Source organism: Oryzias latipes, chromosome 20, assembly GCF_053564925.1.
Source record: "Oryzias latipes strain Hd-rR chromosome 20, Olatipes_Hd-rR_3.1".
In the NCBI taxonomy this organism is placed as follows: Eukaryota; Metazoa; Chordata; class Actinopteri; order Beloniformes; family Adrianichthyidae; genus Oryzias; species Oryzias latipes.
The window spans coordinates 14551436-14575249 of NC_136256.1; the positions used below are offsets into that span (position 1 = coordinate 14551436).

At 41.8% G+C, this 23814-nt stretch overlaps 1 protein-coding gene across 10 annotated transcripts in view; it reads left to right on the forward strand.

Moving 5' to 3' along the window:
* Positions 1–219: 219 nt before the first annotated feature.
* LOC111946699 (leukocyte elastase inhibitor-like) overlaps positions 220–23814 on the forward strand; it is a 36525-nt gene continuing 12930 nt past the window's right edge. For 2 of the 10 annotated variants that reach the window (XM_023950437.2, XM_078938400.1), the window contains exons 1-2: positions 243–617; positions 9579–9646. Coding sequence is in view for 5 of the 10 variants with exons in the window: in XM_023950436.2 (XP_023806204.1) it covers positions 450–617 (168 nt within the window). In the remaining 5 variants the exon portion in view is untranslated. Of the gene's footprint in view, positions 618–9578; positions 9647–23814 lie in introns of all 10 variants that reach the window. The other 8 variants (XM_078938396.1, XM_078938397.1, XM_078938398.1 and 5 more) reach the window with 7 other exon arrangements.

Here is a 23814-nt window from a genome sequence, read left to right on the forward strand (position 1 = left end):
CCCTGGATCCAGCCCTTCAGTAGCTATTGTTGTTTATTTTAAAGTTACTCTTAATTAAAAGTGCTAATTATATAAATCTTTGGTAAGAAAGAACAAAGATATTTATTTCTATTAGTCTTTTTTGGTCTTTGGAGCTCAAAGAGCCAGCTTTGCCTTTTAGGTCATATCTGTTGCAGTACCTAGACTACGCCACAAGGCAGCAGAAACGAGACAACGAATACGAAGATACAGCGTTGAAGAAGAAGACAACTTCCGGAAATAAGGTTTGAACTCCAACGAACTGCTATCAATATGCATTTAAACTTTTAAATATATCTAAAGCAACTCTTAAGCTCAGCAAAATACAAATTTTCAAGGAGGGACGAACAGTCTGCGGAAAAGAATCCTTGACTAACCATTTGGCCGGCGGTTCAACCTGCTAAGCAGGTTTGTTAGCTGTGCGCTCCAGGATGATGGAGAGACTGTCAGCGGAGAAGCGAGTCCTCTTCCTGGTCTCCTTTTTTGTATGTCTAGTGTTGGTCGTTTATGGAAACTATCACTATCAGTACAGGAACATAGTGTACACAGACGACGATTACGACATGTTCAATGATGCTGCGAGGTTCATGATCAACGAGGTAAGGTTTTTTTTTTTTTTTACTTTATAGACAATTGAGGTAAATAACCGTTATTTATTGTATCGTCATTAACGAACAATAACCATGTAATCAACATAACTTCGAAGATCCATCACCATTGCCAAATAACATATTAACATAGAAAATAAAGAATAGAGGGAAAAAAATAAAAAATCAATGAACATTACACACAAATAAATAAAAACAAATAAGTTAAATAAAAATAAAATAAAAGAACATAGAACCAATCTAAATAGTCTAATACTGGTTAGGGGTACTTGTGAAGTTTGTATTTCTGAACAAAACTAAGCAATTTCAAGCCATCCTTCTTTTTCATATAATGAAGTGATTGAAAGTAAAAACAGAGCTCTTTATGAAATGTGATAAAAAGTGGTTTGGTCTCCAAATATTTATTTTTGTGTATATAAAACTTTCCTTGTATTCTCCTGATAAAGCTCTTCGTGAAATAAATCGTCCATTGTGGAAAAACAGCAACGTGCAATAAAAACAAAGCTACTTTGGAAAATATTGATTTTGAAATCCAAGGTTCTGAAAAAAGACGTAGAATTGTAATAATATTCCACATGATTAAAATGAATATTTTAAAATGCTGTTTAAAAATAATGAACAGGTTTTTAAAGCAAAATGAAAAATATTGAATAATATAATGGCTAATTTAAAATCAGTGTGCAGGTTTTTCACCATTTCATGATCTTTTTATATATTTATGAGATATTTATTGGTTGATTGTGTATTTGCATTAGGTCATATTTATCTATTTAATTAAATATTTATTTATTTGATTATGAACATTATAGGACTCCATATAAATCTTCCCAGAATGTTTTTATAATTCCACAGTTAAAGAATAAATGATCCACAGTCTCAATGTCCTTTAAATAAAAACTGCAGTCATTCTCTTCAAACCCAAAACGAAGTCTCAAAAAATTCCTTGGATGGATAAACATCACTAATTGTTTTAAAATGAATAATAATAATGGATTGGATTTATCTGCGTTTTTCAAGTCACTCAAAGCGCTTACATTGTGTCCATTATTCATTCACTCCTCATTCATACTTGGTGATGGTAAGCTACGGTTGTAGCCACAGCTGCCCTGGGGCAGACTGACAGCTGCCATTTCGCGCCTACGGCCCTTCTGATCATCACTGGGATCATTCATGCACATCCACACACCAGTGGAGCCACACTGGAGGCAAGGAGGGTGAAATGTCTTGCCCAAGGACACGACGACATTTTGGCTGGTGGGAGCGGAGATCGAACCGCCAACCCTTCGGTCATTGGACGACCCGCTCTACCACCTGACCCACTGTAGAACTGTCTTTTACTTTTGGTAAAATACAGAATTTTAAGTAATTCAACCTTAATTCAAATACCTCTTCTTTAGAGAAGTGTTTAGAAATGCTTTTCTTCTGATGAGATGTGTTTGGAAGAGTCATTTAACAAACAATCTGCGCATGAAGCTGTTAGGTAATTCTGTCTTTGTAATCGGCTGCCCATCCAATAAGAGTGAATAAAGTTTTAATTGAAATTTGTTTAACAGTAGATTTTGTGATAATTGTATCAATGACCGAGGAGGAGCTTTGATCACAGCATCATATTGTTTCCGATCAAATAACTGAAATTTAGAACTAAAATGTTCAAGCGTCAAAATGTTTCCAGAATGATCCAGTAGATGCAGAACAGACCATATCCCTTTAGTCAGCCAGTTATTGTAAAACAAGGATTTGTTTCTCCGTAACACATAACAGCAGTTCCAAAGAGGCGTGGTGTGCAGACTAAAGTTATGCTTATAAATCAGTTTCCAGTGCAATAAAACTTGTTGATGAAAGGCAGAAAGTTTGATTGGCAGTTTTCTTTAGATCATAGTCACATTTAAGTAGAACGTTAATTCCAACTACATCCCTTAATATTTTAGAGGGGAATTGATACCAGAAACCTTTTTCGTACTTTAAGAAGGATCTCAGCCAGTTGATTTTAATCGTCCCGTCTTAACACTCAACATCAATAGCTATAAGTCCTCCCTCCTCATAATCTGTTAACATCACACTTTTTTTAATATAATGAGTTTTGTATTTCTAAATGAACTTAAAATGAATTATATTTATATCTTTAATTGCAGATTTAGGGAAGGATAAAGAATATGCAGGGTAGATTAATCTTGACAGAGATTCCATCTTTACTAGAAAAACTCTGCCCAGAATAGGAATATCTCGGTTGGACCACAAATTTAGGTTTAATTTACAATTATCTAGAGTTTTCCAAAAGTCCAATGATTTGGAGTCTTTGGTTTGGTGAATACCCAGATATTTTACTTGGGATTTAACAGGAATTTTTTGAATTGTTGTTAAAGTGGGATCTTTAATTGGCAATAATTCACATTGATTTAGATTGAGTTTCAGACCAGAAGCTCTGGAGAAAACATTTATTAATTGTAAAACCACAGAAATCTGACTGCTGTCCTTCATAAAAATAGCTGTATTGTCAGCGAACTGAGTGATTGCTATTTGCTGGCCTAAAGCATTAAGTTTCTCAAATGTTAATGGAGAATCTCGGCGAGGTCCCATGTGGCAAAGAAATGACACTATTCGTATCTCCATAAAGTGTTTTGGTGAGATTGATAAAGTTGGGTCCAAAGCCAAATAAATCTAAAGTTTGAAACATGAATTGATGTTGGACTGTCAAAGGCTTTAAAAAATCAAGGAACAAAATGAAGCCTTCGTCTTCTATCAGATAATTGTAATCTAACAGGTCCAGTATGAGGCGGATGTTATTATGAATGGATCGGCTTATCAGAAAGCCAGACTGAGTGTCAGAAATAATCTGGGACATCCCAGTTTTCATTCTATAGGCAAATATGTGAGTTAAGATTTTATAGTCGTTATTAAGTAAGGTAATTGGTATGGAATTACAAATCTGCCATAAACTGAAAGGGCGTAAAGACAACTAAGCGGGCGTATTTAGGAACTGAGTGAGTAAACCTTAAAACCGCGCAGGCGCAATTCTAACCCTGAAGTGATCTTGCGCGGTCAATTCCTTTTTGCGCGCTCATGTGGATTTACGCTCAGTGTTAAGGGGGCGTTTTTGTCACTTTTGGGGCAGGAACCTTTCTGGTTGATCTGATTGGCTGAAATTCGCATGGCTTATCGGCGAGGCAGAGGGGCGGGACCTTCATTTTTCAGTGCGGGGGGGGGGTTAACAGGCGGCTCTTGAGCTGCGTGCGGCTCTCTGCCTTTTATTATATTTTCTATATTCAGTACTTTCACAACCATAAGGCCGTGAAAGAAGACCCCCCCCCCCCCCCATAGTACAAAGGAGCAGATATGTGAATAATGCAGAACAACTTCGTTTGGAAACCCTGGAAAGGCAAAGAGACACGATTATGAGGCATAGTTTAAACTGCAGCTATCAGCTACGCGGAGGAACACGGGAATAGAGCAGCTGCAGTTCGGTTAAATTAGATCTTCACAGATTCGGACTTCCTGCTTCAATGACTCTTCTGATAAACGTTCAAATGTGTCAGCAAGTATCTCACTCATTTTGTATTAACACAGAGAGTGAACCACAAAAGCATTTTTAAAGAAAAAAGTTCGTTTTTATGGCCTTTTAATCAGAATTGTTCGTTTCAAGCTGTGAATGCAAACAGAGCAGCGAGCCGGCTGCCAAGGGACCGTCAACAAAGTGCAACCTCTGTGAAACAGCATTCTGTAAAAATCAGTGAACTTTTAAAAAGTGAATGTCTATATTTATATGAACTGGTAATGAAGACTCGTCAGCATAGTCATGCTACATTATTATTTATTATACTAAATTTTGTTAGAAAGTCAAAGTTAAAATTTAATAGAGATATGAATCACAACATAAATGCACTATAGCTCTGAAGATACTAAAGCTTCTGTCACCAAACCTCCTCTACTGACTAATCATGACCTTATTGTCCTACTGCAACAAAGATTATGTCATAATTCACGTTGTTTATTGTTAGGAAATTTTCATATTAAAATATTGATCAGATTTGGTCAAAAATGCTGAATGGCTTTGAAGATGCTGTAGTTACTGACACAAAACTTCCTGTACTGACTAATCATGACCTTATTTTATTTTATTATATTATATTTTCCTACTAAAATAAAGATTATGCAAAAAAAAAATAAAATTCTGGCATCTTCAGAGCTATTGAGGATTTTTGACCACATCTGATCCATTTGTAAATATGAAAAATTCCTATAAATAAACAAAGTGAACTATTGACATTCTTTATTTTAGTATGACAATAAGGTCATGTCAAGTTACTGATAACTTTAGTCATGATTCATATTTATTAAAATTTGAAAAAGTATATGCAACAAGATAAAATGAAGATGGACTTTCCTACAAAATATGTATTGTAACAAGAATATGCTTTATAATAATTTTATGATCTTTTTGTAAGATTATTGATTTTTACACAGTGGTGTTTCACAGTTCACAGAGGTTGCACTTTGTTGACGGTCCCTTAGCAGCCGGCTGCTGCATGTCTGCATTCACAGTTTAAAGCGAACAATTCTGATTAAAAGGCAAAAAACGATCTATTTTCTTCAGAAATGCATTTGTGGTTCACTCTCTGTGTTAATACGAAAGTATTGAGATACTTGCTGACACATTTGAACGTTGATCAGAAGAGTTATTGAAGCAGGAAATCTGAATCTGTGAAGATCTTTCTAACTTATCGAACCTCAGCTGCCAGAGAATTTAAAATAATGAATCCATGGTTCGGAAGAGAGGACGCTGGAAAACCAACTCCGACAAGACAAGAAGACGCAGCAGCAGCTGAGTTTCCGCGAAAAAGGAAAGGCCTGTGTTGGAAGATCGGCTCGAGGCTCAGCGCTGCTACTTCCAGCAGATGACCGTGAGAAGAGCCATCCTCCTCCCCCCTTACCGGGACGCAGCGCCGGCAAGTTACTTTGGGACTGCAGGACTTAAACTTGGCCTGAGGAGTCTGCTTTCATTGTTCTTTGGAGCCGCATGGCAAAGAGACGGACTCTGATGAGGAAAGGGAAGCCGGCGTGTTTGATAGAAATGTAGCCCAGCTGTTTCAGATGCAGAAGATGAGGACTTTGATGGATTATAAATGCTGATTGATGACTGAAAAAATAAATCACAACCAACTCAGTTTTGCGCTCGCTGCCTTTTTTAAACACACACCAGTGTGCACGTTTCACCGGTATGTGTGTTTACGTATACAGAAAAAACACTAAACGGCCCCGCTTAATCCAGTGCTGTTGTGAGGAGAGGAGAGGGTTATGAGAAATAACATGGCTTTAATTGTGTGCCTGTCTGGCAGGTCAGTGTGTGGTGTGGCTCTTTGACTATCACAGTTAGAGATGTCGGCTCTTTGTGTCAAACTTGTTTGTCCCCCCTGTTAGAGGCAATCATAGAAAAAAAAACGCGGATGTAACGTGGATTAAAACATTTACCAACAACCCAAAACTAAGGTAAGAAAGTGCAGCGGGTTTTTTGTGCTGTAATTTTTTCTCATGTGAAATTCACTGTATTTGTTACAGTTTTAATGCTTTTAATCCACGTTACAGCCGCCGTTCCTTTTCTATTAAAGCCCCAAAATGAAAGTCCCGCCCCGCTGCTTGGCATGCAAATTTCAGCCAATCAGATCAACCAGAAAGGTTCCTGCCCCTAAGTGACAAACACACCCCTGAATGCCGCCCCCAAGTGACAAAAACGCCCCCTTAACACTGAGCGTAAATCCAGGTGAGGGCGCAAATGAGAATTGACTGAGCAGGATCACTGCTCAGTTAGGATTTCAGCCGTTCAGTTGTAAAATACGGGGTCGCTTGGTTAGAATTGCGCCATCACAGTTTTAAGGTTCACTCACTCAGTTTCTAAATACGCCCGCTTAGTTGTCTTTACGCCCTTTCAATTTTTGGCATTTATGTAATTCGATAATTGGTCTCAGATTATCAATCAGTCGAGGATCTTTGCCAGATTTAGGTATGAGAGTTCTGATGCCTTGCTTCATAGTTGTTGGTAGAGTTTACGTGTTAGTTATTTCCTTCAGTGTCAAATAAAGCAGGTCTTTCACATGTTCCCAGAAATGTCTATAAAAATTAACAGTCCGCACATCTGAACCTGGAGATTTGTCCAAAGCTAAGCATCTTATAGCATCTTCTACCTCTGACATGGTGATCTCTGCCTCACAAAGCTCTCTGCAGCCATCATCTATTTTAGGGACCAAATGTTTGATTTGTTTTAAAAAGGCTTCAGCATCATGGAGGGAGTATGAGGACGCGTATAACTCACTGTAGAACTGAAAATTTTCTTTTGTAATTGTTGTAGGAGCTGTGCACTCCACATCTTTTATTAACAAAGTTTTTACACTGTTTCGCTCAATGAGTTATATCGCTAGAGGAGACACGCCCGCTTTAGAAGCCTGGCCGACGGTGGCGGAGCGCGACGCCATCTTGGTGAGGTCGACGACGCCCACATGACAATGATTTCTATTGCTTAGTGGTGTCTAAGTAGCTTTTATAAGCTATATATATTTTTACATTTATATATATTTATACATATATGTAAATATATTATATTTATATATAATATATATATAGATACATCATTTGTTGTCGTTAAAGAAGAGAAACAGTCAGCCTTAAAAGCTCAAACTTTAATGAAAAGGCATTGTTGCAGAACTTCTTACAAATAAAAAAATTATTACAAAGAATTTTTAAATATAATTTCTAAACATTTAGAAGTTTTAAACCTCTTTGACATGTAATGTAATAAAAACCCAACAATAAGTCAATAATAACAATTATAATAAATTAATAGTAAGTCAATACAAACAGTAAATAATAACAATAAATAAATAATAAGTCAATAAATAATAAAAAACAAGTCTATTAATAATAATAATAATAATAATGTTTGCTTGAAACCCGACACAGATGGTACTGTGTCGGGTTTCAAGCAAACAGTCTGGCCTCTCATCAAAATGTGTTTACACAAATGTTTTGAACAGTCAGACTGTATTACTAGTTGTTAACCACAGTGATCCATCTGGGTTAACTCTTTTGATAGCTAAGGCCCACTTTTTCCCTAAGTCTGAATCCATTGGAAACCTGCAAGAAAAGTTCAGTCACTGAGTCAGAAATGTATAAATCTATATTACTATAATAGCTTAGTATGCTGTATACAGGTTTAGCAAAATAAAATGTACATTTATGTCGACAGCAAATTATCCGTACATCATGCAGCATGTTGAGAACAGCCCTGCAGCATCATGCATGTCAACATGTGTACTATTAATGAAGCCCCTGCAGCATTAAAAGAAAAAATTAAAATACTTACCTGTGAAATGATATACCTTCCTCCTTCATGGACTCATTTATCTGATTTTGGCAGTTGAAACCCAAACAATGAACTGGTAATATGCAAACGATTTGATCACATGCATGCACTGCAGCAGTAACTTGACCTCACCAAGATGGCGGTGCTCTCCTCCCATGAGGAACCACGTGACGTCTCCTCTAGCGATAGAACTCATTGGTCTCGCTCTTGCCTTCTTTTTTCCAGTCTACAAAAATATGCAGAACTTTTTTCCCCTTCCTCAATCCGTCTTGCTCTTGATCTGATATATGCACCTTTGACCTTCTTTATGTACATTTTATCCAAGGAGGATTGCAAGATAATCATTTGCTGTTTATGATTTTCATCTGAGTCCAAATTGTGACATATTGAGTTTATTTCTTTGATAATTTCTTCTTTCTTGATTTTATACTGCTTACTAATCTGCTTACCTCTAGATATGGAAATTTGTCTCACTTTATATTTAAAAAACTCCCATCTATCTCTATAAGATGTGAAGTGAGCCTCCCTATTAATTTTATTAATTTTATAAATAATGTTTTGACAATATGTTTCATCATTAAGAAGATTGGAGTGAAATTTCCAATAGCCTTTGTTTCTAGACTGAAAACACTGAAGTTGGACGGAAAGTCTGACCACACTGTGATCTGTTAATGGAGCAGCTGAAATGTTTACTTTCGGGATGAAACTCTGATGATCATCTGAGATTAGCCAAAAGTCTAGTCTAGATTTGGCTGTACCATCTGGTTTAAACCCGGTAAAGGCTTAAGCATCAGGGAAATCTCTATGCCATACATCTATTAGGTGCAGCTCTGTGCAGAAATGAAGGAGTGTTGGATTATGATGGTGATTCAGAAATGCAGATGGAGATCTGTCCAGCCAATCATCTTCCACCATGTTAAAATCACCACCGATTATTCGTATTTGAATTGGATATCTCTGTCTAAGGTCTTTAAATGGGGAAACGTTAATTTATTTTGAGCATTACAATTTTAGCCATAAACATTACCTAGAGCCAAAAAACATCCATCAAGATAAAAAATGCAAATAATCCACTGACCTGAATCATCCCTCTTCACTGTTAACAATTTCCCTGGAAAGTTATTCAGTAGTGTAGCGACCCCTGCTGACCTATTACTGTCATAACTAAGGTAGATTTTATCGCCCCACAGATTAGACCAGAATTTTTCATCACTTTCACTGGAATGAGTTTCCTGCAGAAGGAAACACTGAGCTCTTTGATTCTTACAAAACAAAAACACAGATTTTCTTTTGACAGAATATCTCAGACCCCTAGCATCTAGTGTAACATAAGAACATAATGACTGTGACAAAGACATAAAAAAAAAAAATACAAATAACACAAAAAGATAAAGCTAAAGAAGCTGGAACTACAAGCGTTGAATATGCCCCTAAAACTGTATAATCTTTGAGGACCGAGATTTTAACCCCAAGATAAATTTTGTCAGAACCATTACAGTAGATGTGAATTAGCATTAACTAGCATGAAAAACCTATAAATAACCTTTTTTTTCTTTTTTTTCTCCATCCTTTTCCTTCTTTGAACTGTTTTATTGAACCAGCTCAGTCCACACGAACCCTGATACCATTGATGTAGCCCACCGGTCCTCTGTAGTACACGTGTGAGCAGGTGGGACAAACTAAATGCATGATTGGATGGTTTTTTGCATGTTTGTTGTGTTTTTACACCCCTTGCATGGTGCATGTGGACACGCCCCTTAATTAGAAGCACCTGCTCTTAATTGAGAGACTATATAAGAGTGGAACAGAGAAGCAGACGTGCGCTCCAGAATGTAGCAGACTCTGGGAAAAATTCCTGCACGGCCAGGAGGGCGCATACCCCAGGGGCGCTTGGTCCTGCGCACCCTGGGAGCATGGCATACACACCGGGAACCATCGGGCCTGTATGCACATGGGACGCATTTGGACCGCCAGACCACTCATCAGATGCACCAATGGAGTCAGGAGGGCGCACGCACCGGGGGCAATTGGACCGCTGGGACCGCCAGTTCTGCCATGCCGTCAACACGCAGAGGCAGGGCAGGGACCCTGCCTGTGTTGTAAGTAGCCCGACGTGACTTAGCAGACTGGTAGAAACACACAAGATGTCCCGGAAGGCCAGCCAGAAGCGACATGACACGGGGAGGAGTGTGTGAGGCTGAATACGCGCAGAGGCAGAGGGGAACTCTGCCTGCCCTGTTAGTATGGGAAAGCGTAGCCACACTCCTCAGGATGGCCTAAGGCAACCGTGGTTGCTTCTGGTGCTGGCAGATGTGTTTGCCTGCAGGTCCTGGTGCGTGTGACCCGAGGACTTCCCTGGTCATGGAGAAAGGACATCATGGGTCAAGTCTGGCGGGTGGAGGACGTCCCCTGGATTCCGGATATGCTGTCTCCCAAAGCTGCTTTTGTCGACTGTCCCCCGGACTTTTAGTATTGCTTTGTAGTAGTTTTTACCCTGTTTCTGCATCTTATTGTATTTTATACTTTTTAGAGCTGTTTTATGTATTTTATAGTTTTTTTACCATCTTATTGGCCAGTCAGGTTTTAGGATTAATAAATTGTTTTTGTGGCCAAAAATACCCGGTTCCTCTTTGGTGGCTCGTGTGTTCTCACCCAGATCGTCCCTCTAACCTGCAATAATTCAATTTCATCTTTTCATTCCATATTCAATCTTCTTACTGCCTTTCACCATCAACCACCCCCCTTAACACATGTTTCCCTGCTGCTCGGGCTTCTTCCATCTTCGGCCAGGCCGCTGCTCGAGCTTCTCTGTCAGCTTTGGAGAAATCCTCCTTGAAGACGATTCCCAGATTCTTACAGGTTGAACAGTTCTTGGTTTTTCTCCAGATGGCGTCTCTGCGGTGCCTCATAACAAATTGTATGATGACCTGTCGGTGTCTGCCCTCCTCCTCTTTTCTCCCCAACCGAACTGTATCCACCATCATGTCCTTCTTCTCTTTCCAATCTGGAGCGATCTGGGTCAGGATTCCAATTATGACATCTCGGATCTTCTAGTCGTCTCTTTCTTTTAATCCTTGAATTTTTATAAAAATCTTATGAATATAAATCTTATATTTTTCTAATATTCATTGAGACAGTAATAAAGTGATCATTCTTGTTTTTCATGTTCCTTTCTTGAACGAATGTGGGTCACAGAGACACGGAAGTTACCGCTGAAAGTAGCTTTTGCGGCCGTAAGGAGAGCATATCCGTGTGAATGACTTGCGTCGTGAATAATTATTGAGTTCGAACGGATTAATTATTGCGTTCGAACGAATTAATCATTTTGAGGGAACGGAGTAGTATTTAGTGCGAACAAGATATTAATCTGTGGGAACAAGATATATTTTAATATTTTATTGTCAGGACACGGGTTCCGTAACATATAAAACTTTTAAAAAATAAGAAGCACGAGTTATAGTATGGGAAAAACGATTGTGGTGATCACGTGATCATGTCAGGGGAATAATCCAGGTGATAATGACTGTTTAAAAGACCTCAGTCTTTAGAAATAATCAGACAAAATGACAAATGAATTGCATTTACATGTATTGTAGAAATCTGATGACTACAAAAACAATATTCAAATGTTTTCCTCACTTGATTATCAGATTTAAGTCACAATCCATGTGACACTTCAGACTTAAACCGTCTGTAATGTGTATTTAAAAAAAAAAACATTTACTGGTAGTCTAGCATTATTAAAGTTGGCCATGCATGCAGATTTGGAGTTGTCTTGCAGAGATAATAGGTCTGCAAAATAGGTTACATGGACTGGAGGGATGCTGTAGTAGGGGGAGCTGATGCTGTAGTATCGTGAGACTCAACGAGACCGGTGTGGCAACTCAACTTGGCGGTGCGTAAGTAGCTGAACAAACATTTCTGTATTATATCACTTTACCGCCATATCAAATTAGCTGTAAAACTAACATCTGTAAAAGTTCAATAAGCCTTTTGACAGCCTGGAGGACCTGGAAAATTATAGACGGCTGCTACAATACCTTTGTTATGGGGAAGACCAACACCACCCCTCCTTCCCCCAAACGCATCCGTCCAGAACATTCTTGAGCTGCCTCCTCTCCAGGCAGCGGAATCAGTGACACTTTAGATTCCATAGATAAAAAGCTCCCCAGCCTTGATTGCCGCTTGAATCTGCTAGAGGTCCTCCATAGAGAGTTCCAAGGCCTGCGGGAGTCTTTAGAGTTCAGCCAGCAGCAGGTTCGGGAGCTTGCAGCGGAGAATCAGGCCCTCAGAGAAACTGTCAAGACCCTGAGCAGTGACACCGCTCGCCTTTCTGAGGAAAAAAGCTCGATCGAAGAAACCCTCCTGGATCTTCAGTCGAGGAGCATGAGGGACAACCTGGTGATCTCGGGGATTCCAGAGGAGGCAGGAGAGGACCCGGAGGCCACGGTGAAGTCCTTCTGAAGCTCCCAAAGGAGGAGGTGCAGAAGATCGCGTTCCAGAGGGTGCACCGGCTCGGAGGAAGAAGGTCCGACAACCAGCGTCCGAGACAGATTGTAGCCAAATTTGACCACTTTAAGCAGAAGGTGCTGGTGAAGAGCCGCGGCCGGAAGCTGAAGGGAACGCACTTTAGCGTGAACGACCAGATTCCGGTTGAGATTCTGCGGCGCAGAAAGATCCTTTTTCCTCTGAGGAAAAAACACATTGCCAATGGGTCCAGAGCTGTGGTTTCTGTGGATAAACTGTTCGTGGATGGCCGGCTCTTCCGAGACCCGGAGATCACCCCCTGGCTTTGCCGAAGATCTGACATCCATGCTGCGCTAAAAACAGTGGCTAAACGTGTTAAATGAATGAAACCGGCTTATCAATCATCCCACCTCCATCTCGTTGAAGCAGTTTAATTTTTCTCGCCTCTCATGGTTCTGTTGTTTTTCTTGTTATGTTTGTTTCTTTCTGTTTTTCTTTACTTCTTTCTTCATTTTAGTTTCCCCCTCTCTCCCCCCCTCCCCATATGTAAATTATCCAAAGGCAACACGTCCCTCGGTAAGTTGGTATTCATTTATGCACGGAACGGGCACGTGCGCGACAACAAGCGCGCACACGAACCAGCTCACACTCGCGGACATCCCGCAAACACCTCACAAAAGCCCACATAGGACACACGCAACATGCAGCCCACACAGTCAGAAACGCAAACAAACGCACAGCGTTCCTTCATCGATCTACGGGCACGCGCACACGGACCGGCACACGCTCTATTTAGCCTTACACTCTCTTGGTCAGAGCAGCTATGAAAAGTCTTAACATCGTTAGCTGGAATGTGCGTGGACTTGGCTCTGGGCCAAAAAGTTTGACAGTGTTAACTCACCTGAATGATCTTAAAGCAGATATAGCCTTACTGCAGGAGACCCATTTATCAAAATCAGCTGATCATCTCCTGTGCTGCTTACGATTTCCAGTCATGTATTCTTCTAGTTACAACTCCAAACAAAGAGGAGTTGCTGTTTTGATTAATAAAAACATCACATTCACTCAAGGATACAGTTACTGACTCAAAAGGCAGATTTGTAATTATTAATATATCCATTCAGAATAAGGACTATTGCATAGCCAGTGTCTATGGCCCGAATGTTGACGACTCTTCCTTCTTTGTCAGATTCTTCACCTCACTCGCGGTTCACTCTGACTCCACAATCATTATAGGAGGAGACGCCAATCTGATTCTGAATCCTGAACTTGACAGACTCAGCACAGCAGCAAACCAGCATACATGGCGGTCTGCAAGTATACTAAAGCAGTACATGAATGATCTGGGTCTCTGCGACGCTTGGTGCTCATGTCACCCAAACACTAAGAGGTTCACCTTTTTTTCTCCAGTTCACCATTCACACTCCCGTTTAGACTATTTATTAATCAGTAAATCTCTTCTAAAAGAAATTAAAAGTTCCAACATTCATCCAATTATTATCAGTGATCACGCACCAGTTTCTGTAAATATTTCTAGGGAAATGTCCACACCCTCAGGTACAACCTGGAGGTTGTACCTGAGGGTGTTGTACCAGGAATTTATTGAATTCTTTAAAAAAGAGTGAGCAACCTTCTTAGAATTCAACAATACTCCCGATATCTCACCACGTCTTCTTTGGGAAACAGCAAAAGCAGTGATGAGAGGAAAAATCATTTCTTATTCAACGCATAAAAAACGCAAAGAGAAAGCAGATTTATTAGAACTACAAAATAAAATCAAAACCCTGGAGACTGCTTGTGCTGCTTCTACACAGGAACACATTCTGGGAGATCTGAAAAATTTAAAGCTTCAAATACAAAGCCTACGACTTGAAGGATTTGAAAACTCTAATAAATCTGGCAAATTTCTGGCTTATCACCTTAAAATTAATAGAGAAAAATCAACAATCACTTCTATTATGGACCAAACAGGAAATGTCACTCACGACCCGGTCAAAATTAATAACGCATTTGAAAATTTTTTTTAAAACTTGTATACATCACAGATCAATCTGCCAGAGCGAAGTATTGACTCATTTCTTAATAATGTAAACCTACCCAGGTTAAATGAGGATCAAATAGCAAACTTAGACTCTCCACTCTTGTTGTCTGAACTTCATGAAGCTCTGTTACTTATGCCTAATGGTAAAGCATCAGGGCCTGACAGCTTTCCTGCTGAGTTTTATAAAGAATTCTGGGAACAGCTGGCACCAACGTTTTATAAAACGGTCACATTTATCAATGAAAGCCAATCACTACCACCTAACATGAACTCAGCCAACATAATCCTTATTCTAAAACCAGATAAAGATCCAACTAGTCCTTCAAGCTATCGCCCCATTTCTCTAATCAATGCAGATGTAAAAATTATCTGCAAAGCACTAGCACAGAGAATAGAAAAAAATCACTCCTCACATAATTCACTTTGACCAAACTGGATTCATCAAAGGCAGACACTCGGATGACAATCTCCGAAGACTTGTTAATATAATAGACTTTGCCACCATTAAAAACCAGGAAATGACCATACTATCGCTGGATGCTGAAAAAGCTTTTGACAGAGTAAATTGGGAGTTCCTTATTGCTGCCCTCCATAAGTTTGGTTTTGGAGAATCATTCATCAATTGGATTAAAATATTATATCACAACCCCAATGCATCAGTTAGAACTAATAAACAGACTTCCAACAGGTATTTTCTCGGAAGAGGAACCGGACAGGGTTGCCCCCCTCTCCTTCTCTTTTTGCTATATTTATTGAGCCTCTAGCTTCAGCAATAAGACAGAATTAGAGCATTAAAGGAATTAAAACCAAACACAGCCATCATAAAATGAGTCTCTATGCAGATGATATATTACTGTTTTTAAGTAATTTACATTCTGTAAATGAAACAATTCAATTCAATTTTATTTATATAGCCCAAAATCACAACAACAGTCGTCTCGATGGGCTTCGAAGTAAAACATGAAATCAAAAGGATCACGAATACAAAGAGTTCAATAGGGAAATACTAAAATGAACTAACAAACTGACTAAGCTATACTGGCATCCCTGCCCTCAGACCCCCCTTCGCGGTAAGGAAAAACGAAGAAACCTCAGGGGTGCCCACATGAAGGAGGGATCCTCCCCCAGGACGGACAGACGATTTACCAGAACTCTTAGAGAAGAATGAACTTATCTAAATCTACAACTACATATATAAAGTCCAGCAGACAAGCTTCATCCAGTCGTGGTTGTGGGGACAGTCAAAGGCGCGAGTCGAGCCGGAGACAGGAGCCACAGCCAGGTGAAGAAGCAGGAGCAGAGACGAGGTACTCGGTCAGGTACAGAGCAGAGACGAGCCAGAGATGAGCCAGAGGCAGGATCCCCAGCCAGGTGTAGGAGCGGGAGCAAAAGCGAGGTAGACGGTCAGGAACTGGAGCACGGATGAAACAACTGGAGTCTGGAAGCACTCCCACTCCCCAGGGGGGGAGAGGAAAAGAGGGACAATACATGAATCGCACTGCACCAAACAGAGGCATGGAGAACTAAATGATAAATTATGATCAAGAATAGAGGAGAGGAAGGGTAGAAGTAGAAGAGAAAAGAGGACAGAACCCCAGTGCACCATAGTTTCCCCAGCTTCAACTTCTAGCAGCCTTTTAAAAGAAATAGTTATTATTAAGTTTAATTTAAACAAATTAACATTAAGTTAAATAATCTCTGAATACTAACTAGTCTGACAATAAGCCTGTCCAAAGAGGAATGTTTTCAGTCTAACTTTGAATGTAGAAACTGAGTCGGCCTCTCTTACATGAGCTGGGAGCTTATTCCATAAGACAGGGGCTTGGTGGCTAAACGCTCTACCTTCAACCGTACTTTTACTAATTCTAGGAACCACAAGCAGTCCTGCATTTTGCGAGCGAAGTGTTCTCATTGGATGGTAAGGGACTATGAGGTCCTTAATATAGGACGGGGCCATTCCATGTAAGGCCTTATAGGTTAACAGGAGGATCTTGAAATTGATTCTGGAATCAACTGGGAGCCAATGGAGTGAAACTAACACAGGAGTGATGTGATCTCTTCTGCTAGTTCCAGCTAACAATCTTGCTGCTGCGTTCTGAACAAGCTGGAGACTTCTTAAGGAACTCTTAGGACACGCTGCTAACAAGGAGTTGCAGTAATCCAGCCTCGACGTAACAAATGCATGGATGAGTTTTTCAGCATCACTCTTAGAAAGTATATTTCTGATCTTAGCAATATTCCGCAGGTGAAAAAAGGCAGTTCTACACGCCTGAGATATGTGAGCCTTAAATGATAAATCCTGGTCAAGTAAAACCCCAAAGTTTCTAACTGTGGAATTGGGGGCTATACTTATGCCATCCAGGGAGACTATCTGAGCAGACAGAGCATCTCTGAGGTTTTTAGGACCAAGTATAATGACCTCGGTTTTTTCTGGGTTCAAGAGGAGGTAATTAATTGTCATCCAGGTCTTGATGTCACTGATGCAGGCGTTCAGTTTCTCTATCTGGTCATTCTGGTCAGGCTTCATGGATAAATACAACTGCGTATCGTCGGCATAACAATGAAAATTAATGCTGTGTTTCCTGATTATGTTTCCTAGGGGTAGCATATAAAGCGTAAACAGGATCGGTCCCAAGACTGAGCCCTGTGGGACTCCATAGTTGACTCGAGTGCACTGAGAGGAATGTCCATTTACATTAATGAACTGATACCTATCGGACAGATAGGATTTAAACCACTGGAGAGCAGATCCTCTGATCCCTATGTCCTGCTCTAATCTATGGAGTAAAATACCGTGGTCGATAGTGTCAAAGGCTGCACTGAGGTCCAACAGGACCAGAATAGAAAGTAGTCCCTTTTCTGAGGCCAATAACAAGTCATTAGAGACTCTAACTAGTGCAGTTTCCGTACTGTGGTGAGGTCTAAACCCCGTTGTCCTGTAGGTGGCAGTAAAGCTGCTTAACTACAACTCTTTCTAGGATTTTAGAAATAAAGGGCAGGTTTGATATCGGTCTATAGTTGGCCAAGATGCTAGGATCCAAACTGGGCTTTTTCAGAAGAGGTTTAACAACTGCATATTTAAAAGACTGTGGTACGTATCCCGTTTCCAGAGAGGCATTTATCATTGTTAATATGGGATCATTAATTAGGGGAAAAGTTTCTTTAAAAAGTCTAGTGGGAATTGGGTCTAACAGACACGTTGAGGATTTGGAGGACGTAATAATTGATGTTATTTCCGCTTGATCCACAGCAGTGAAGCAGTCTAATGTTACAGAGGTTTCTATGGATGCCTCCATTTCTACCACTTCAGCCTGTTCTGGGCTGATAGTAGGAATAACTTGATTTAACTTATGTCTAATATTTGAGATTTTACTATCGAAAAATGTAAGAAAATCATCGGAGCTGAGAGAAACAGGAACATGTGGTTCTACTGAGCTCTGACTGCGAGTTAATTTAGCAATAGTGCTAAAAAGAAATCTTGGATTATTTCCATTCTCTGATATTAAGGTTGAATAGTACTGGCTTCTAGCTCTACGCAGAGCTTTTTTATAATTTAATAGGCTATGTTTCCAGATATCCAGAGACTGCTCTGAACCGGAGCGGCGCCATTCTCTTTCCAACTTACGGGTTTCTTGTTTAAGAGAACGAGTTTCAGCGTTAAACCACGGTGCTACTCGGTTTTGTCTGACGAACTTAGGTTTCAAGGGGGCAACAACATCGAGTGTACTCCTGAGGGCTTGTAAGGCATCATTAACAAAGTGGTCATTTATACTAGGACTGATGCTATGGGAGCTGGTCTCAGAGTATTTTCTCAGAATATTACTAAGTACTGGCTGAACTGTGTGTTTAAACTCAGACACAGAACGGTCAGTTAAGGTTCTTCTAAGCTGTTTCTTATTCACTGGGGCAGAAGGATGTTCCAGTGTAAACTGGAAGATAATCAGAAAGTGATCAGAAATGATGGGGTTAAGAGGAAGGACACTCAGCTGGCTGATCTCTATCCCATGGGTTAGAATAAGATCCAGGGTGTGCTTATGACAGTGAGTGGGTTCATTCACACTTTGCGTGAAACCAACATCATCCAATAAAGCTGCAAAAGCCTTTCCTAGGCAATCACTGGGGTCATCAACATGAATATTAAAATCCCCTAATATTATAATTTGATCAGAATCTAAGACAATAGTCGATAGGAAGTCGGAAAACTCAGTTAAAAATTCTGAATATGGGCAGGGGGGGCGATAAATAATTATGAGTAAAACAGGTTTTCGAGTTTTCCTGTTTGGGTGACTTATAGACAATATGATGCTTTCAAAGGAGTTATAAGCATTTTTAACTTTAGGGCTGAGAAGTAAGCTAGACTGTGATATTACTGCCAAACCACCTCCTTTCCCTGAAATCCTGGATTTCTGATAGTTAGCATAAGTGGGGGGGGGGTTGCTTCATTCAATCTAACATAGTCATCCTGTTGGAGCCAAGTTTCTGTTAAGGCTAAAAGATTAAGGTTGTTATCAATGATTAACTCATTGACTAAGAGGGACTTGGAGGAAATGGATCGAATGTTTAATAAACCGCATTTAATGACATCATAATTCTGCTTGTGAGAACTGCTGTCTGTCACTTTAAGGTTTCTATGACGCGCTCCTTTCATTTGTCTTTCAGCACATAAGCTAAAGCTTGAACCTGCTTGACTTTCCCTGCATGGGTTTTGCACCGACACTAACCCTAAGGGAGGCTCAGAGGAGCGTTTTACACTGCTGCTCTGCGCCCGGGTCTCATCTCTGGATTGTCAGGTTAACAGACTAAGGCTAGCAGAAATGTTTCTAGAAAGAAGAGCGGCACCGTCCCGGGTGGGATGGACGCCGTCTCTCCGCATGAGACCGGGCTTCCCCCAAAACGCGCTCCAGTTGTCCACAAAACCAACGCCGTTTTCTGGGCACCATCTAGAAAGCCAGCGGTTAAATGATGAAAAGCGGCTGTACATTTCATCACTGACTAAGTTCGGCAGGGGACCAGAGAAAATTACAGTGTCGGACATCGTCTTAGCCAGTTTACACACCGAAGTTACGTTTAACTTAACCACCTCTGACTGTCTCCGTCGGGCATCATTACCGCCTGCGTGAATCACGACTCGACGGAACCTGGACTTACTCTGAGCTAACATCCTAAGGTTCCCCTCGATGTCACCAACTCTGGCCCCCGGATAACACCTGACTGTAGCCGCTGGTAGCTCCACTTTTCTAACTTCAGAAGAGCCTATAACCAGAGTTGAGTGTTCAGCGGGTGTGTCGCTGAGGGGGGAGAACCTATTACTAACGTGGAGTCTCGGGTGCTCTAAGTCTTTGCGTTTAGCACTATGTTTCCTCCCAACCGGTACAAACCCCTGACTGTCTCCCGGCTGTTGGGAGGGCGCTGGGGTGCTAATTAAGTTAGCCCTGGTAGCGCGACCCGCGAGTAACGACCTGGCTAGCCGGCTTAGCTTCCTCCAGTCTGGCCTCCAAGTCTAACACAAGACTACACTTAACACACCTACCGCTATTTTCACTAAAGGAGGCAGGGTCATCACTAAACATATGGCACATGGGGCAGGAGAAAGGAGGAGAGACAGAAAGAGAGGTGGCCATGCTAGGTTCTAAGCTAAGGCTAGCGGTGTTTAGGTAAAGAGAAGTGGTCTATTTAGCAAAATGAGAAAGTGAACAGCAAGCGGTTTAACAGTGGTGTATTCGCTAATAAAAGGTACTAGATGTGAATATTAACCCAGATAACCCTTAGAGTAAGCAATAGTAGTCAGGCTAATGCCAAACAAGAGGACAGCAGTCACACAAGACTAGCACTGGGAATAGCTCACCCAGAAATGACGTCACAGGAAGTCTGTAAACAACACAGCAACAATCATTTCAATTCAATTCTCCTCCATATCAGACTACTCCATTAATTAGAATAAGTCTGTTTTATTACCACTGAACATTAATGCGGAGCAAAGACTCACGATACCAGTCAAATCAGCAAATATCAAATATCTAGGTATCTATTTTCCCCCCAAACTATCAGAACTGGTGCAGCTTAACCACACCCCATTACTGAAAAACATACAGGACGATTTAACACGCTGGACCAACTTGCCTCTGTCCCTTATGGGCAAGGTAGCCACGGTTAAAATGAAAATCTTACCTAAAGTTAATTATCTATTCTCAATCATTCCCACACAACCGCCACTAAAATGGTTCAAAACATTAGACTCATCCATATCAAGCTTTTTATGGAACAATAAATCTGCAAGAATTAGTCTAAAAACTTTAAAATCTGCAAAAATCTGTAGAGGCTTAGAATTACCTAACTTCCACAAATACTTTCTTGCAAATAGATTACAATACATCTTAAAATGGTTAAAAAATAATTCAGAAACCAACTCATGGTTAGACTTGGAACAGGCGCTATGTGAAAAGATCAACCTGTCAGATCTACCATTTATTAGCCAAACAGTTAAAAAACAGGCTTGTTTTCAAAGTATTAATATAAACGCTACTTTAACAGCCTGGTGGGAATTTCTCAAAATATCAAAATCCTCAATTCAACCGTGCAAAATGACACCCATCTGGAAAAACCCGGACATCCTTATAAACAAAAAAATGATACACTTCCCAGCTTGGCAAGCAGGGGGCGTAAAACAACTAGAGCACGTAATTATTGATAGAAGATTCATAACTCCCCAAGAACTACAAGACAAACATGGAATACATAACTTCTTGGAATATCAGCAACTTAAATCAATTATTACTAAAATGTTTACATACAAAGACATTGATTTAAAGCTACCAGAAGCAGTTACCTCTCTCATTAATTTTTCAATGAATAAAACTCTCTCCAAAATATACAAACTTTTATGTAATTTAGATAATAATATTTCACTTCCGACAACAAAATGGGATGCAGATTTGAGCATCAGCACAGATGAAAGCTTCTGGTCAGAACTTTGTCTAAACACCTTTAAACTGACAAAAAGTCCAAATCTGCCGCTAATCCATTTCAAAACTCTACACAGAATTTACTACACTGGACAGAGGATGTTCAAGATGGGTCTCAGTAACTCAGACATTTGTTAGCACTGTGATAGTAATCTACCCAACAGTTACATGCATGCACTGTGGTTCTGCACGCCTGTCCAGGCTCTCTGGCAGCAGGTATGTGCCGATCTATCAGTCTGGCTTAAGGTTTCCATCACAGCTTCACCGTCACTTTGTGTGCTTGGTGACATGAGTGCCATCGATGTAGAAGGAGGATTAGTATCTATCATTTTCATAACTATTTGTATTGCTAAAAAATATTTTAATAAATTGGAAAAACAAGAAAAATATAAATATAAGTCAACACAGAAATCTGCTGCTTGATCATATCAGCTTGGAAAAAATGTCAGCCCAAAGTTCAAGAAACTTTGAAAGAATTCAGTCTCTCTGGGCTCCCATAGCTAACTCCATGACTTAGGGGGTGGGGGGCCTGGTCGTCGCTGCTCCTTGCCTTACTGCCATGGTTTGGGGTGGGGGTTGGGGCCTCCGGTGCCCGGTGGGGGGCGATGAGGGCTCCGTTGGTCGGGGGGTCGGGTCCAGTACCTGGGTGGGGCGGGCTGGGGCGCTGCGCGGTCTTCTGGGCTTGGGTGTGTGGTGGTGGTGGTGGGGGGGGGGGGGTGGAGTGGTGGTCTGGCTCGGCCTGGGGGGGGGGTCCCTTTGCCTGTGCTGGGGGGGGGGGGTGGCGGGGGGCCCTGCTCTGGGGGGCTGGGGGACCGCTGTTTGACCACCAGGGGACAGTCTACCAGCTGTCCCCAACTTACCCCCTTCCTCATATAATCTCATTATAGGGGGAGGGGGGTTTAGCCTGCGATGCACCTTGGGGGGGGGGGGGCTACTTGGTAGTGGTCCCCCTCCCATGGTTGCCGTATGGAGTGGGCCCCCCCTCTCTCGGTTTTATTTGCACCTTAGACATGTAGGGTAGGTAAGGGGGGTGCTTGGACATCACTGCCAGTAAGCAGCAGATGTCCTCTTAGCACCCTACCCGCCAATTCTAACCTCACCTTAGATATTTACGGCCCCTTGGTGGGGAGGGTGAGGGGACATCACTGTGAGTAATCAGGAGATGTCCCCTCAGTGCCCTACCCGCCAATTTTAACTGAACCCCCCTAGTACACACACACTTTACTCCTCAAAATATACATTCAAACATAAACACACACACATGCACACACACACCCTCACAAACACACGCACACACATTTTGCAAGGAAGGTGGGACCTAGGACCATCTGTCCCCTACCCCATCCCTGGTGGGGGGTACTGGGCCCTTGGCAACGGCGGCCGTGTCCCCTGGGTGCCGGTTTCCTGGGCCCGGCAGTGCCTTCTCCGTGCGGGGAGAGGGTTCACATTACACCTGAGCCGGGGGTGTCCGTATCCCTGTGGGGTGGGTTCTGGTCCTTGCCCCTGAGCGCTGGGCCCGGCCAAATTTCCAACTGTGGCCGAGCCTGGTCAGGCCATGTTTAAAACACCCCCCGGGGTGCTCCCCTCCTGGGTGGGGGCGGCTGGCCCCTGCCTTGCTCCTTCTTGGACCAACCGTGGGCCGGGTGGGTGGCTGCCTGGAGTGCGGAACAGGTCTCCCTTGGGGGGTCCTGGCTCGTACCTGGGGTTGGGGCAGGGGGATGCCTAGAGCTCCTAGGTGGTGATGGGTGCTCGTCTGGAGCTGTGGGTGCCCTTCTCGGGTGGGGCCCTGCGTTGGGCCCTCACGGCGCGGCGGGGGGGCTGCTCTCCTGGTTGGGCTGGGGCGGCGCTCTCTTTCCCTCCGTGCCTCCCTGCTCTCTTGCTCTGAGGGCCTCGCGGCGGTCCTGCTGGCCCTGGCCTGGGTGGCGGATGTGGTCGCCCGGGGGGCGGTTGTTCTCTGCCTGCTGCCGTGTGGCGTTGGGGGGTTCTGGCTGCCGCTGCTGCTTCGGCAGGGGTCTTGGTGTGGGGATGGCTGGGCACTCTCCTTCCTTCTTTTCACATTCCACCATCCATTTTAGAGGAACATAAACACTCACCTGAGCACAGGTGTTAGCTCACCTTTGCACTAATAGTTTGCATGATTGAATGAATGAAATATTTCACACTAGTTTGAGGGCATAAGTATGTGTGTGTGAACACTGTGTTTTGTGTACATGTTGACATGTGGACATTTTTGCAGCTAGCAGGTGTGTTGATAACATTTGAGTGTGTGTGTGGACAGGCCCCGCCCTGTGAGATTTGTACTACATTTGAACCTTATCGTAATGATAAACATCCAGTAAACTTGTTGCTTTATGCTGCTTCATGGTC